Raw genomic sequence first — 17,203 nt, forward strand, 5'->3', positions numbered from 1 at the left:
AATGAGGTGAGCCCTATGAATAACTGGGCTTTCTGACTGATGGCAATTTCTCAACCACTATGCAGGCAGAGAAAAGCCTAAAAGAATCTTGCAGTCTCACTGAACTGAGGAAGGAGCTATACTGAGAAAAAACTCCAAAAATCTTCCTGGAGTCCCCTTGAGTCTTTGAACACCAATCTACACAGGCACAGATAGGGTGAAACTCCACAAAGACATGCAAAGAACAGTTGCTGGGGGAAGAACAATTACTGAGAAACAGTAAGCCAAACAATTCCCAGAGCGTTGACAGAGTAAGCAAACATTAGAGTTCCCAATAACCAAAGTGGAGAATACAAACAGCTCCTCAAATGTCTAGGACATTCATTTGAGATCCCACAAGGATCAAGCCTTTGTATTCCATGAGGCTAATATTGCCCAAGAGAAGTGATCTTAAAGAGTGGTCTGGGGATCTATGGGGCAACTGAGGGGATTTCAAGAGCCTTTCAGGGCATCAACAAGGTCAAAAGTATTTTCCTAATAACACTAAGATGTTACTTGCCTCTTTCAGAATCATTCTTTTATGCGTATACAGTGGAGTTTTCCAGATGTGATCTGACATGGGATACTGTAAAAGATTTAATGAAGAAGCATATGTGTGACTCCAGCTGTCTCCTCTGAAGCCAGACACTAAAGAGATTCACAAAAAAAGTAAAACAATAACAGTCTTCTCACTATTTTTTGTTTTGGAAGAGACAGTTACTTTTCATCTAAAAATGTTATTTATGTTAACATAATAGGTTATTTAACTTTAGATGAATAAATAGATACTTCAAAATTCCTCAGCTATAATTTCCAATATGGTAAATACTGAGAGGATATAAAAAATAAACAGAAGATCTTTGGAGACCTCAATAAAAGTTTAAAGTGGTACTGAAACCAAAAAAAATTGGAGGCTTGCTGCCCTTGAGCAGGGATCAGCAAACCACAGCTCAGAGGTCAAATGTGACCAACCACTTATTTTTGTAAAAAAAGTAATATTGAAGCAAAGCAACACCCATTCACTTACATACTGTCCATAGGGGCCTTTGCACTACAACAGCAAAGCTGAGCAGTTGCCACAGCTTAAAACAGTTTGCGAGGCCTAAAATATTTACTATCTAACCCATTACAAAAAGTTTGCTGACTTCTACCCTAGAGTAAAAGGTACTCTAGACCACAGTCTAGGGGCTTAAAATGAAGCCTCAAAAAGATCAAGTTGATTCTTAAGAACTTGCCTGCCTGCCAGAACAAAGTCTAATCATCTTAATCTAACACTCAACATGGTAAAATTTACTATATCTGGCATCTAATCAAAAATTACTACAAAGAATCAGAAAAATATGACCCATAATGAGGAAAAATCAGTCAATTAAGACAGATATAGAAAAGACAGAGATGATGGAATGAAAAAATAATAATTTAAAAAGAGAAAACATAAATATCTACCTATAGGTATATAACAAACCACCTCAAAACTTAGTGGCTTGAAAAAATAATCATTATTTTGTTTATGAATTTGGGATTTGGGCAGGGCCCAGAAGGGAAGGCTCCACACAGCATTGGGTGTGGCTATTTGACTTGAGCGGTGAAGGACCTGCTTCCAAGATGGCTCACTAATACGGTGGTAAGCTGGTGATACTTGTCAGCTGGGAGCCTAGCTGAGAACACGCGGGCCTCTCACCGTTGTGGCCTCTCCCGTTGCGGATCACAGGCTCCGGACGCGCAGGCTCAGCGGCCATGGCTCACGGGCCCAGCCCCTCCGCGGCATGTGGGATCTTCCCAGAACGGGGCACGAACCCGTGTCGCCTGCATCGGCACGCAGACTCTCAACCACTGCGGCACCAGGGAAGCCCAGAACTTGGGTTTTGATTCATTTTTTTTTTTATGGGCTTCTCCATTTGATGTGGGTTTTCTCATAGCATGGTAGATGGGTATCAAGGGAGAGAATCACATAAAAGAGAGTGAACAAGGCAAATTGCCTTTTATGGTCAAGCCTTAGAAATAACAGTATCATAACATCCATACTCTATTAGACAGGAAATCCACAAAGGCCTGACCAGTTTCAAGAGGGGAGACATAGATGTCGTCTCTTGATTAAGCAGTAGCAAAGCTGAAGAAGAGCATATGCAATAGGAAATAATAATGTGAACATACTGGAAAACATTGTCTCCCTTCCCTGGAAATCAGGGGGTGGAACTGAAAGTTCCAACCTGCTAATCACATGGCTGGTTCTCCCCACAACCAGCCCCCACCCTTGAGTGGAATCCAGAAGTCACCTTCCCTAAAATGTTTTCAAGAGCCTGAGAGGAAGAAGTCAAATATTATCCCATTGCTCTTAAAATTCAGGAAATTCCAAGGGTGTGGGGAGCTGTGAGCCAGGAACTATGAACGAAGACCAAGTATATATGAGACATCTGAATAACCATGTATTCTTCCTATAAATCACAATATTGTAATAACTGAATACCAGTAACAACTTTGGGCCAATAAATTAGATAATTTTGATAAAATGGACAAGTTCTTTGAAAAAAACAAATTATCAAAACTGATTCAATAAAATAGATAATCAACAAGTATCTACCGTATAGCACAGGGAACGCTACTCAATATTCTGTAATAAACTATATGGGAAAAGAATCTGAAAAGGAATGGATATATATATATATATATATATTTATAACTGTGTCACTTAGCTGTACACCTGAAACTAACACAACATTGTAAATCAACTATACCCCAATATAAAATAAAAATTAAATTAAAAAAATAAAAAAATCTGCTGACAACTGAGGCATAAAAAAACTATATTTTTCTGGGGGGAGAAATGTCTCAATGGACATGGGAGAAAAATTGGTAATTAAAGAGAAAATCTGTGCTATGGCAAAAAAAAAACCTGATTCAAGAACAGAAAATCAATTAAAGAAATAAGACGTTGTATGTTTAATTAAAAAACCCAAAAACTTCACACAAAGAAAACTCTGGGAACAGATAGCTTCAATGGTGAATTTTATCAAATATCTAAGCAAGAAATAATAGTGATTCTATATGAATCCTTTTAGACTAAAAAAAAAAAAAATAGAAAAGATGAATGACACTAAAAACTGGTTCTTTGAAAAGATAAACAAAATTGATAAACCTTTAGCCAGACTCATCAAGAAAAAAAGGGAGAGGGCCCAAATCAATAAAATCAGAAATGAAAAAGGAAAAGTTACAACTGACACCACAACTTATAAAACTTATAAAAACTTAACTTATAAAAAAGGATTTAAAAACTAAACAAGGGGGGCTTCCCTGGTGGCGCAGTGGTTGAGAGTCTGCCTGCCGATGCAGGGGACGCGGGTTCGTGTCCCGGTCCGGGAGGATCCCACGTGCCGCGGAGCGGCTGGGCCCGTGAGCCATGGCCGCTGAGCCTGCGCGTCCGGAGCCTGTGCTCCGCAACGGGAGAGGCCACAACAGTGAGAGGCCCGCATACCACAAAAAAAAAAAAAAAAAAAAAAAAAAAAAAAAAAAACTAAACAAGGATATATGACAACAAAGGCATAAAAAATAGACAAAATGAGTTCATCAAAATTAAGCACTTTTATAAAAAGGCAATCCACAGAATGGGAGAAAATATTTGGAAATCATATATCTGATAAGGGACTAATATCCAAAATATATACAGGACTCCTAAAAGTCAACAATAAACCAAAACACCCAATTCAAAAATGCGCAAAGGACTTAGTCATTTCTCCAAAAAAGATATCAAATGGCCAATAAGTACATGAAAAGAGGCTCAACATCACTAAACATTAGAGAAATGCAAATCAAAACCATGAGATAACATTTCACACCCATTACAATGGCTATTATCAAAAAATAGAAAACAAGTGTTGGTATGGATGTGGAAAAATCAGAACTCTTGTATATTGCTGTTCGGGATGTAAAATGGTGCAGCTGCTGTGGAAAACAGTATGGTGGTATTTCAAAAAATTAAACACAGAATCACCATTTGATCCAGCAATTCTACTTCTGGGTATATGTGCAAAAGAACTGAAAGCCAGGACTCAAATAGATACTTGTCCATCATGTTCATAGCAGCATTAGTCACAATAGCCATAAGATGGAAACAATCCAAATGTCCATTGATAATAAACAAAATGTGCTATATACATACAATGGAATATTATTCAGACTTAAAAAGGAATGAAATTCTGATATATGCTAGAACATGGCTGGACCATGAAAACATTATGCTAAGTTAAGCTAGAGACAAAAGGACAAATATTTTAGGATTCAATTTATATGAGATACCTAGAGCAAGTTACAAGAGATTTATCTAAATCTCTGCTTCTAAGACTACAAAATAAAGATAAAAATAGCTGTAAAGGTTAAATGAAATAAATAGGGAAGGCATTTAGCAAAATATCTGGTATTTAAAGTCTTTAAAAAAATACTAGCTGTTATCCTCATTTCTGGTGTATACATATTTAATACCCTAGGACAGGAATTGGCATACTACAGCTGACTGGCTGAAACCTGCCCACCACCTACATTTGTAAGATAAAGTTTAATTAGAACAGCTAAATTCAGTCATTATGCATCGCCTACAGCTGCTTTCATGCTATAATGACATTAATGAGTAGCCGCAACACAGACCAGCTAGCACACAAGGCCTAAAATATTTGCTATTGGGTTTTTTTATAAGAAATGTGCTGATCTGTATACTAGGACAATAAAAACAAACTAGAAATACAATGCTACAGAATGTTAAAATAGATGGTGTAAATGGAGCAAGATAAGCAAGTTAACTGGTTTCCATCTTTCAATAAATTCAAAGCAAATGAAAAACATGGCGGTTTTCCATTTCCCCCCAAAAGTAAGCATTTCAAAACTGAAAGTGTCCTTAGAGGTAGTAAGTTAGAATAAATTTTTTATCATCACTCCTGGTGTACTTAATGCAATGCATTAAGGCATTGCGTTGGGTCATAAGCAAAGCATACTTTTCTGAAATATATCATATTGAAAAATAATATGAGAAATATCTACATAAAAGGAACTGTGTAAAGTACCACAAAGAATTCATAAAGGAAACAACAAGGTCCTACTGTATAGCACAGAGAACTATATTCAATATCCTATGATAAACCGTAATGGAAAAGAATATTTTAAAAAAAGAATGTATATATATGTATAACTGAATCACTTTGCTGTCCAACAGAAATTAACATAACATTGTAAATCAAGTACACTTCAATAAAAAATGTTGATTAAATAAAAAAAGAATTCATAAAGGGTAAAACAATAAACTTAAAACACTTATTATCTAGTTGAGTCGAAAAGTAATCTCTAAGGCTTATAAAAAGCAGAGTTAAGTGCACTTCAATATAATTTCTATATTTCTTTAAATTTTATGTAAATAAAATCAATTTCTTTGTCTACTTATAACCTATACAAATTGAAAAATTCAAAAATGTATTACCTGAATTGGATGTTCACTAAATGAGGCTGGGAGCCATCTGACTGCCAATAAGTTTCTAGATTGTCATCTCGTAATTGGTCCACTCCAAATCCTAAAAACACCACAAGTGACAATAAATTCTCATGATAAAGAAAGAGCCATATATTCAAAATACAAAATTACCACATATATTTGTCCAGAAAGTTTGATAAAGAGGATAGTGAGTACTGTGAAATTTAAATTAACCAAAACTCTTCAATCCTCTTAACCAGACCTCACTTCTCAGAAGCATAAAAAATTAATAAACAGAAATCTCAATTAAATAGATTTGGGAGACCAGAAGGGGAAGTTCTCATACTGTGTGACCATAACAGAGCCCAAGGAGGAGAAGAAAGTCTCATTTCTTGGCAAGGACTCAGCCAATGAAAAGCCACGGCCTCTCGTTTACTATAGCCCTCCCAACGTCCTTTTCCTCTCTGTAAAAGCATGCTACTTCCCTTCAGTGTGGAAACTTGCACTGGCTTGCCATGGTTGCAGACTCTGAATTGCAATTCTCCGCTGATCCTAAGTAAACCCATCTTTGCTGGAGAAATATCTGGCGGACTATTTATTTCAGATCAACATGTTGGTGGCCTCTACGGGGACCAGTAAAGAACCCCCCCAAGGGTTTCAAGGCTGGTAAGCAAACAGGTGCAGTACCCACCATTGAACCCACTGTCACTCACTGCTTTCTCACTGACCCCGGAGTCTGAAAGTAAGTCTTCCTCTTGGATCTCAGCACACGCCCTCTCTGCATTTGAAGCTCTCCAGGCTTTATTCAGGATCTATTTTAAGGTTTCATCTTTTTGGTTAAGGCTTTGTTTTGTACACGAGTACTCATTTGGCAGGTCAGTCTAATTTTGAGCTCAGACTGTTTCAACCAAATCTGCCTGAAAACACCTTTGGCCCATTCATTCGGAAACGGGGGCTGTTTCTCTGAAACTGTTCAGTTTTCTTCATCCTACTCCTATGGAAATTGGATGTTAAAGTCTTTGGCCTGGCTCCTTCTAAAACCAAGCTGTCTCCTTCAAACTGGCTGGGATTAGCCTGCAAGCTGTTTGATTTGAGCAGTTTGTGCTGTAAGCTGTTTGGAAATTGTTCTTTTACTCCAGAGAAAAACTTCTGAGAAATGGGATCCTAGTTATCTAAACATTTTGAGGGTACCCACCCCCTAGGAGGACTCCAGATGATTGTGTTTAAAAGCCAAGGTCCTTCCTCAGGCACATTTCTAACTAAATGGACCAACTTGACCAAAGGCAATTTGGAATATAAATGGCAATTACAAAGAACTTTTGAAATCCCTAACTTAATTTCCTTAGAACTGAATTGGACTACAATAGCTCAAAAATTTCCAGAACTGAGTGTAATGCATATTTTGATTGGTATTTTGAAGCTTCTCAACATTATCAGGGGTCTAAAATTGCCTCTCTGCAAAATAAAATTTTAAGATTAACTGAGGCGGACAAATGATTAAAGAAAGATACAATGGCTCCTGGAGCCTCAGGCTCTTCTTCCTTGGCTGTCTTAGGCACCACCTCAGGCATCATCTTCTCTCCCTCCCTCAACTGCTGGTGGCCAGACTCCACCTCGGACGCCATCTTCCTCCTTCCCTTCTGTGCTGCCTACACCTCCTCTATTCCTTCAATTTCCCCATACTAATTCTCTCACCAACCTTCCCCCTTTCTCTTAAACTTTCCCAACTCCCTTTTCCTCTGAACTTGTCAGAACCTGCCCCTTTAATATTAAGACTTCTATGGATCCAGAGGCTAGACCCTTAATTTCTTATTTCCCTGGACCAAAACTGAACTGCAAGCCATATTCAAAATGTTCCCAAAGTAACTGAAGATCCTCACATATTTGCTGAGGAATTTAATACAGTCATTAAAATTTATCAACCTGGTTTCTCTGACTCCTATCAACTAGTTCATAGCTTTTTGATGACGGCCAGGCCCAGCAACTGAAAACTGCTAAATTGGAAAAATCCTGAATGTTCTCTAGAATTACAAGTGGGAGACCAGTCCACCAACTTATTATCATATGATCAGGCTTGAACAATTGCTAGGCAACTTCATCGAGCAATTCCTGAGGCTTTTCCAAAGTCTGTTACTGGAACAAAATTCAGACTTGCAGACAAAAGTCTGATGAACCTGTTTATGATTATTACAATCAACTTCTAATTGTTTTTGAAGAAAATTCTGGTCTTCCTTCAGATATTGATTCCACCCAGGTCATTTTTAACCATGTTTATTAATGGGCTGAACTGGGACCTTTCCCGTCTAATAAAAAGGACCAGGATGGAATGGGAAACTATGTTCACTCTAGATTTAGTTAATCTGGTAAACCAGTTCTCTTGCATTTTAGATGAGTCACCTCAAAGGAAGACTGCCTAAATTCTTAATTTTCAATTCCAGCAAATGAAGACTCCTAAACAGAACCAAAACCCTCCTAGTTTCTACTATTATTGCAAAGAGTCAAGACATTTGGAAAAATCACTGGAAAAAACACTGTTACAAATTTAAGCATTTTAGGTGCCTTCAGCCCTCTAACAAGCCTTTCCAACGTCCTCCCAATTCTCAGTGACAGGGCTGTGAAGAACTATAGGGGCTCTTCTCAATCCTCTCAATCGGTTTGGAGAAACATTTCTCCAGACTGGGAAGGAATCTCTTCTAGTCCTGACACTGGAGCCACACTCTACACCCCACTACTATAAAACAGCCCCTGCCTCAGAGAACTAAAACAATTCAAACAGTGGGAATCTCTAATGATCCTCAAGAGGTTCCTGTCTCTGAACTTGTTCCCTTTTGTTTAGGCCCTTTGAGAGTTAGACACTTTTTTTTCCCCTCAGTTCCTCCACCCCTATTCATTTATTAGGTCGAAACTTCTTAGAGAATTATCATGCCGGAATTTCTCCCAAAAGGGGAAAATAATTTTAGAAACTGACAGTAGTCATCAGAATAAACAACCAGGTGAACTAAATGACCCTCTGACATCTTTTATTTGTTCCATCTTTGTATCTTTTTTTTTTTTTTTGCTGTCCGCGGGCCTCTCACTGTCGTGGCCTCTCCCGTTGCGGAGCGCAGGCTCCGGACGCGCAGGCTCAGTGGCCATGGCTCACGGGCCCAGCCGCTCCGCAGCATGTGGGATCTTCCCGGACCGGGGCACGAGCCCGTGTCCCCTGCATCGGCAGGCGGATTCTCAACCACTGCGCCACCAGGGAAGCCCTATTCCATCTTTGATGGTAGTAGAGCAGATTCCAGAAACACTGATCATTTGTCCCTGTTATCAGCTACCACCCTCCTTATGGGCAAAATCTCCAACTGACGTTAACAAAATTCACAGCACACCTCCCATCAAGATTCAAACAGACCCCTCAAAACCTCTTCCCGGAATTAATCAATACCTTATAAGTAAAAAAGTCTTTCAAGCCATAAAGCCCATATTACAAGGCTCAAGGCCTCATTATCCCTTTTACTAGTCCCTGTGCTCCCATTTTACTGGTGAGAATACCTAAGGGTGGACCTACCAGCAATAAACAACATTGTTATTTACCCCTGGACACCCTGTTGTTCCTAACCCTCATAGTTACTAATGCCCATTGCTACCATGAGTAAATTCTTAACTGTAATTGATTTATGCCGTGCATTCTTTAGTATTCCAGTTGAAGCCCAAACCTTTTTGCCTTCACTTGAGAAGAAATACAATTCACCTAGATAGTACTGCCTCAGGGTTTTACTAAGAGTCCTTCCGTTTTCTCACAAATGCTAAAAGCTGATCTGGATGATATGAAATTCCCTAGGGGTTCTACTTTGTGGCAATATGTGAATGATTTGCTTCTTTGTTCTCCTTCTGGAGCTTCCTCACAGGAAAACAGCAGCCACCTGCTAAAGCTTTCAGCCTTAATGGGACATAAGATTGCCAAAGAAAAATTATAGTTGGCCCAAATTCAGGTTTGATATTTAGGTCATCTTATATCAGAACAAGGGCTACACCTAGATCCCAATAGATTTCATGGTGTCCTAAGTTTCCCAAAATCCTTAAGTGTCAACTGCCAGGTTTCCTCGGGCTAGTTGGTTATTGCTGAAATTGGACTCCAAATTTCTCTTTTATGGCCAAAGCCTCTATATGTTTTACTTAATGATAACAGCCCTGACCCAATTTTATGAGAAGAACAGGAGGACATAGCCATTCGAGGCCTTAAAGCAGAGTTTGATAAATCCACCTGCCTTTGGGCATCCCAATTATCAGATTCCCTTTTTCCTTTTTGTATATGAAAAGGAGAAGAGAATGCTCTTGAGTTACCCAAAAACATGGGGCCCACCATTGACCCATAGGGTATTATAGCCAGCAGCTGGACCTTGTGACATAGGGATGCCCCCCTTGCCTTAGAACCAGTACAGCCACTGCCCTTTTAGTTATGGTCACCAAGAAAATCACTGTGGAATCCCCTTTAACCACTTTTGTACCCCATGAAGTAGAAGCTCTCCTGAATTCTCACCACACTCAACATTTCTCAGTCAGCTGCCTTACCTCCCATGAAGGCCTTTGTTAAGTGTTCTTCACACAACTCTTTTACACTGTAAAAGCCTGAATCCACCTACTCTTTGCTCCTCAGCAAATTTACCTGGAATCCTATATCATCCAGCCATTCCAGATAACAGAAAACTATCCGGTATTGTTTTTCCTGATTAAAATCATAATAATTTATACTAATTAAAAAAATAAAATGTGGATTTTCCAAAAAATTTAAGCAAAACAGATTTAATTTATGTTTTATTTTTTAACTAAGTAGTATATTCATTTTAGATCAAATTCACAAGGTACAAAAAAGAACATGGTGAAGACGCTCTCCGCCCAGCATCTAGTTCCCTTCTCCAAATATAATCCAAGTTATCGGTATCTTACATACCCTTACACAGATGTAAGCAAATATATATATATATATATATATTCTTTTCTACTCTCTACACAAATGATGGCATATTATACATACTTCTACACTTTGCATTTTTCTTTTCATTTAACATATCTGAAAGATTAACCCATATCAATAAATTAATAATAATAGCAAACACTGATATCACATTTAATATGTGCCATGCACATTTCTAAGCATTTTATATATGTTAAAACATGAAATATTTATTAACTCATATAATAACTCAGTTAACCTAAACATCTTTAAAAAATTCTGGATCAGATCATCTCGCTCCCCTGCTTATTAATACCTCTAGTGATTTCTCTTTGTACTTAAAATCCAAATTCTTGGGCTTCCCTGGTGGTGCAGTGGTTGAGAGTCCGCCTGCCGATGCAGGGAACATGGGTTCGTGCCCCGGTCTGGGAGGGTCCCACGTGCTACAGAGTGGCTGGGCCCGTGAGCCATGGCCGCTGAACCTGCGTGTCTGGAGTCTGTGCTCTGCAACGGGGGAGGCCACAGCAGTGAGAGGCCCGCGTACCGCAAAAAAAAAAAAAAAAAAAAAAATCCAAATTCTTTTCCAAGGCCTACCAGAGTTCACATAATCTGACCCATGTTTAATTATATATCTCCAATGTCATCTTCTACCACTTTACCTCCTTACAACTCTCCAGCCACACTAGCCGCCTTTCTGAACTTCAAACATGCCAAACCAGTTAGCTTAGAGCCTTTGAACTAAGTGTTCCCTGTGTCTGGAAGGTTCTTGTCTGAAATCTTTGCATAGTGGATTCTTCTTAACATTTACATGTCAGCGCAAATTTCACTTCCCACGAGAGGCCCTCCTTGATCTATTTATTATAGTGCTGTTTTATTTTCTCCAAAGCACATATTGCTATTCAACTCAGAAATTCTTTAACTCAATGATCACAACTGTCAGTTATGGCATGAAAAAAAAATTAAAATTTAGTCAGGTTTTTTTTTTTTTTAAGAAAAATAGAACTTACACCACCCAATTATGCCTCTCAAAATTAACTTATAAAGGCAATGTCTCGGTAGAAGATATGGATCAAGTGGAAAGTATGTTCTAGATATTCACAAAATACAGCCTCATCAAATCCCTTATTTTTGTTGGCTTATAAAATATCACATATAGAGTCAAACATAGAAAATCTACCTATTTTTCCCCAATCTTCTTTCCCAACATGGTATGAATTTGATGCTTATAAAATTAAATAATTAAATTATTATAATAAGACTCTGTTATAATGCCAGCGACCACACAAATCTGACCTTTAGTTTTTCCAGTCTCCTGGGCAGAGACTGACAATTGTGCTGAACTGTGGGATTGTTTTCTGATGTGTATTCAGTTAAGCTGAATCTACTAAATACATTCCAACTTTAATCTGAGTGAAACATTGAACCAGTGTTTCCAAAGATAAAATAATAATTTTGCAAAGCCATCTACCACCAACCATACTGTAGCAGTGAGGTACATCTGTATCTCCCAAAGACTGATATTAACATTTTGAAAGTTCATTAAAATTCTCCCTTATATCAGTGTTCACCTGAATTACAGCATATCTCCAAACTCATTTCTTTACCTCTAATCTTGCCTCACTTCACAATTCTCAAGTGTGAACAAACACTGTTTCATTCTGCTACTTTAAATTGCTCAATGGCTCATACTCTCTGTACAATAAAGTATGAACTTTGTTTTTTAATTTTATATTTTTGGCCATGCTGCGCAGCTTGTAGGATCTCAGTTCCCTGACCGGGGATTGAACCCAGGCCACAGCAGTGAAAGCCCAGAATCCTAACCACTAGGCCACCAGGGAACTCCCAGGTATGAACTGTTTAATAAAGCCCCCTATGATCAGGCCTCTTCCTAACTAGCTAGTTTCACCTATGCCACTTCCCTCTGTTCTAGTCTCACTGACTACTCACAATTCTTTGAAAGAACCATGTTTTGCTAAGCTATACACCTTTGCACATACTGTTCCTCTTGCCTTTATGTCCTTCCCCAGTGAAATCCTACCTTGCCCCATCATGCCAGATACGCATCATCTCCAAGAAGACTTCCCTTGATCCTCTGAAGCAGCGTCAATCACTTTCTCCTTTGGCCCACGACTGCACTGAGCCCATGCTTAGAGGGAAGCAGTATGACCTAGTGAAAGCCTGATTGCCTTCAGTCCCAGCGTTCCCACTTATTAGGTGATATTTGCCAAATTGCTTAATCTGTCTGTACTACAGTTTCCTCATTTGGAAAATGATTAAAAAAATAACAGTAAATACTTCATACGACTTTTGGAGACTTTACTGAGACAGTTGTTTATTTTATACATGCAAAGTACTTACAACAGAACCTCTCTTAGTAAGCACGAAATAAAAGTTATAAATTAGTACATTGTATAATAATGACTAATTTAAAGAGATAATTCCTCCATTAGATCGTGAACTCCTTGACAACAAGGTCTGTGTGTTTTTTTTATTTTTTTAAACTCTAAGAGTGTTACAGATTTCAGCAACTGTCAGCTGACTTGAACTGAAAAATATCTGGCCATAGAGAAGTAAGGTTAAGTAAAGGTTAAACAACTAACTTTCTCATGCTGTTTCTCATTAATAAAGACTATTCAGTCACTCATAACATTCAAAATGATAATCATATAATTATATTTCACTGATGAACACAAAGCTGAAAATCACAGAAGTAAAATGTGTGACAGCACAATGATGAATTTCATGACTTTCATACCCAACACATTTTTAAGTGATTCCCACCATTCTTCTGGTAGTGTCAACCATTGTTCTCTTCTGCACCTCCAAGATGTCAGAGCAGTCAGGCATCTTCAGAGGATCAGTGACTTCTATGTGCTGTCCTCTGACAAGCCCCACAGCATAAAAGAATGTGAACTGGCACTGATTCTTACCCTGTTACTGACATCAGTATGGCACCAGTCGAATTATGCTACTCAGTAAAGCAATAGAAGATACTCAATTTGAGCAAATTCATAGAAATATTTGGTGCTATAAAGAATATTAGAGGGCTTCCCTGGTGGCACAGTGCTTAAGAATCCACCTACCAATGCAGCAGACACAGGCTCGAGCCCTGGTCCAGGAAGATCCCACATGCCGCAGAGCAACTAAACCCATGCGACACAATTACTAAGCCTGCACTCTAGAGCCTGTGTACCACAACTACTGAGCCCATGTGCCACAACTACTGAAGCCTGTGCATCTAGAGCCTGTGCTCCACAACAAGAGAAGCCACCGCAAGGAGAAGCCCACACACTGCAAGGACGAATAACCCCTACTTGCCGCAACTAGAGAAAGCCTGTGCGCAGCAATGAAGACACAACACAGCCAAAAATTTTTTTTTTAATTTTTAAATTAAAAAATAATTTAAAAAAGAATATTAGAAACTTCTGAAGCAGTCTAGGATACATGAAGCTAGAAAAAGGCACCATCCTCACTCGAACAACAAGAAAAGGCTAGATAAACTACAAACTCATAATTTTTCTTGAAAACATGAGTGCTTAAAATCACACAGTAACCAAATATCCTGAAATCCAAGAACGGTCAGCTCCCAGGTTAGGAGAGAAAGGATGGACAGCCTGTCCCAACTGTGGTAGAGCATGGAAGGAATGATCATCAACCAAACAAACATAGAAGAAGAAATCAGGTAGAATTTCAACAAATTGCTAAAGGCTAAGCATGGGCTATCATAAAAGTATAGCAGCCCTGGGAGTCTCAAACACAAGGTGAACTCACTCTGACTCTCAGACTCTTTTCTAAGGGCCTCACTGTACACATTAGGGGACATTTTTGGGGGAAAGCAAGAGATTGGAAAGCCTACATCAGTGTTACATGCCTGGAGGAGGGGACTGACTGCCACTGCAGGAAAAGCAAAAACCCCAACTGCACAGACCCATCCTTTCTGGGAGAAAGATAAAATTTTAAAAACCCTACACTTGGGGAAGAAGCAGAAAACACTCTTTCCTCTGGGGACAGGGCAGAAAACTCTCTCCTAGGAAAGTCCAGAGTTTCACTATCATAGGTAGGAGGGACCAAAATGCTGAGAAAGTCCCAACCTGGAGGTCAGACATGCAAGGGCTGTCTAAGATTGAAGCTAGACCAGGAAAACAGAGAAGAAGTCCTGCCTCTGATCCGCTGCACTGAGTTACAACCATGACATTTTACTGCTGGAGGCAGGGCAAGAGGATGGAGAGAGACACCCTCTGAAGCACAGGGATACAGAGATAACTGAAAATGATCGTGGAGGAGGAACACTAAGAAAACTCCTCTTGCACAACAGCCCCTCTATAAGTACTGAGCATCTTTAGAGGAATTTGAAGCATGTGATATTGAAAGTAACCATAATAAAACAAACAAACAAACAAACTCAAACCCAGCTCAATTCCTAACTAACTCAACCCCCACTATAAAAGGCTGACAGGAAAACAGGTATCCATTTCAAAGTATAAATACCATTTTTCTCAGTATCTACTAATCTATATGTGATGTGTGGCATTCAGTAAACATTTATGATGCACAAACAAGCAAGAGAAACAAATATTATCAAAAGATAAAGCAATCACTAGAAATAGACTCAGAGATGAACCAGATGTTGAAACTAACAAATGGGGACTTTAAATAGCTATGATTAATATGTTAAAGAATCTAGGGGAAAAGGTAGATGAAATGCAGGAAAAGAAGGGAATTTCAACATAGGAGAAAACTCCTTTAAGAGTCAAATGAAAAAGCCATAATAAAAAACACCATATCAGAGATGAAAGATTCCTTAGACAGAATCATTAGTAGACTCAATAAAGCCAAAGAAAGAAGTAGTAGACTTGAAGCTAGGCCAATTTAAAAAACCCCAAAGCAAAGCACAAAGAGAAAAAACAAAAAATAGAGCACCTAAAAGCAAGGGGACAAATACCAAATGCTCTAGCAAATTAAATGGTCTAGCATATGTATAATTGGATTCCCAGGAGGATGAGGATGGGGCAAAAGAAATACTTGAAGAAATAATGGCCACGAATTTTCATAAAGTAATGTAAGACATTAAACCACAAGATCCAAGAATCTCAGTGGATCTCAAGCAGGATTAAACACACACACTCATACACGTGGACACATAATGTTTATATTGCTGAAAATTAATGATAAAATCTTAAAGGCAGCCAGGAAAAAAAGCCACATTAACTACAACAGACATTTCTTCAGAAACTATGCAAGCCAGAAGATACAGAATGACATTTTTATAGTAGTAAAAGGAGAAACCTGCTAACCTAGAATTTCATGCAGGGAAAATATATCACGGTAATAAAAGCAAAATGAAAATTTTTTCAACCAAACAGTGCTAGCAGACCTGCAATACAAAAAATGTAAAGAAAGTTCTTCAGGCAGGAGGACTATGACACCAGACAGACAGAAACCTGGATCTATTCAAAGAAATAAAAAGTTCCCAAAATTGAAAAAGTTAAAGTAAGCATAAAGTTTGTTTTTTAATCACTCCAAAATATAATTGACCTTTTAAAACAAAAATAGCAACAATATATTCTGGGGGTTTAAAATATGCAAAAATAAAATACATAACAAAAATGGCATAAAGCATGGGCATAAACTGGAAGTATACTGAAGGATTTGTATACCATATCTATAGTAGTATAATATTGCTTGAACGTAAACTGTGACAATTAAAGATGTACAGTGTAATCCTTAGGGCAATCACTCAAAAATTTCAAAAAGGATGTATAACTAATGAGTCAATAGTGGAGATAAAACAGAATCATAAAAAAATACTGAATTTATCCAAAATCAGGTTAAAAAAAGAGGGAATAAATGGACAAAAACTCCCAAATTCCAAGGTAGTAGTTTTAAATCTAATTACATCAGTAGGTACATTAGGTGTAAATGGTCTAAACACTCCCAATTATAAGATAAAGAATGTCAGACTGGATTTTAAAAAGCAAGACCCAATAATATGCTGTCTAGAAGAAATCCACTTCAGGGCTTCCCTGGTGGCGCAGTGGTTGAGAGTCCGCCTGCCAATGCAGGGGACATGGGTTCGTGCCCCGGTCCGGGAAGATCCCACATGCCGCGGAGTGGCTGGGCCCGTGGGCTGTGGCCGCTGGGCCTGCGCGTCCGGAGCCCGTGCTCCGCAACGAGAGAGGCCACAACAGTGAGAGGCCCGCGTACCACAAAAAAAAAAAAAAAAAAAAGAAAGAAATCCACTTCAAATAAAAAGATATATACAGTTTAAAAGAAAAAGGAAGAACTTCTAGTTTCCAATCTGACACGTAAAGAGCTTGGACAATGTCACTCTCATCCTCACAACAACAACAAAAAAGCTGAACTAACTGAAAACCAATAATTTTTCTTAGGTCCCAAAGAGGTCACAGGGCAAACCACCACCCCCAAAAACTGAAGAGAACAGAAAACAGAGAATCACATCTTACCAGGAGCAGAACCCACCACTAGAGTTAGCAACTGGTAGGAAAACTTAAAGAGTAATTGAGTAATTGTTAATTCACTAATTGCTAGAGACTGAGTACAGACTAGCTTGAGAGACTAAAAGCTCCTGGAAGCCCAGCCTTAGAGAGGACTCCACATCTTCATGACTTTTACCTCTAGGAGCCCCACCAGGTTCTCTTCAGGGTAAAGATCAGAGAAAATTCTCCAGTGCTTCCTGCACATAGAGGGGAAACGTAATCTTTGTGAAATAAACCAAAAGCATTTTCTTCCCCTTTAACAAAGGCCTGACTTAAAGGAAAACTGTTTTAGTAGAACCT

General features: G+C 38.6%; 1 protein-coding gene across 4 annotated transcripts in view; it reads right to left on the reverse strand.

Annotated features, from left to right (window-relative positions):
• ANAPC10 (anaphase promoting complex subunit 10) overlaps window positions 1-17,203 on the reverse strand; it is a 105,166-nt gene that overhangs the window by 82,314 nt on the left and 5,649 nt on the right. For all 4 annotated transcript variants that reach the window (XR_010840988.1, XR_010840989.1, XM_059067378.2 and 1 more), the window contains exon 3: window positions 5,480-5,570. Coding sequence is in view for 2 of the 4 variants with exons in the window: in XM_059067378.2 (XP_058923361.1) it covers window positions 5,480-5,570 (91 nt within the window). In the remaining 2 variants the exon portion in view is untranslated. The remainder of the gene's footprint in view (window positions 1-5,479; window positions 5,571-17,203) is intronic.

Source organism: Kogia breviceps, chromosome 6 (genome assembly GCF_026419965.1).
Source record: "Kogia breviceps isolate mKogBre1 chromosome 6, mKogBre1 haplotype 1, whole genome shotgun sequence".
Classification (NCBI taxonomy): Eukaryota; Metazoa; Chordata; class Mammalia; order Artiodactyla; family Physeteridae; genus Kogia; species Kogia breviceps.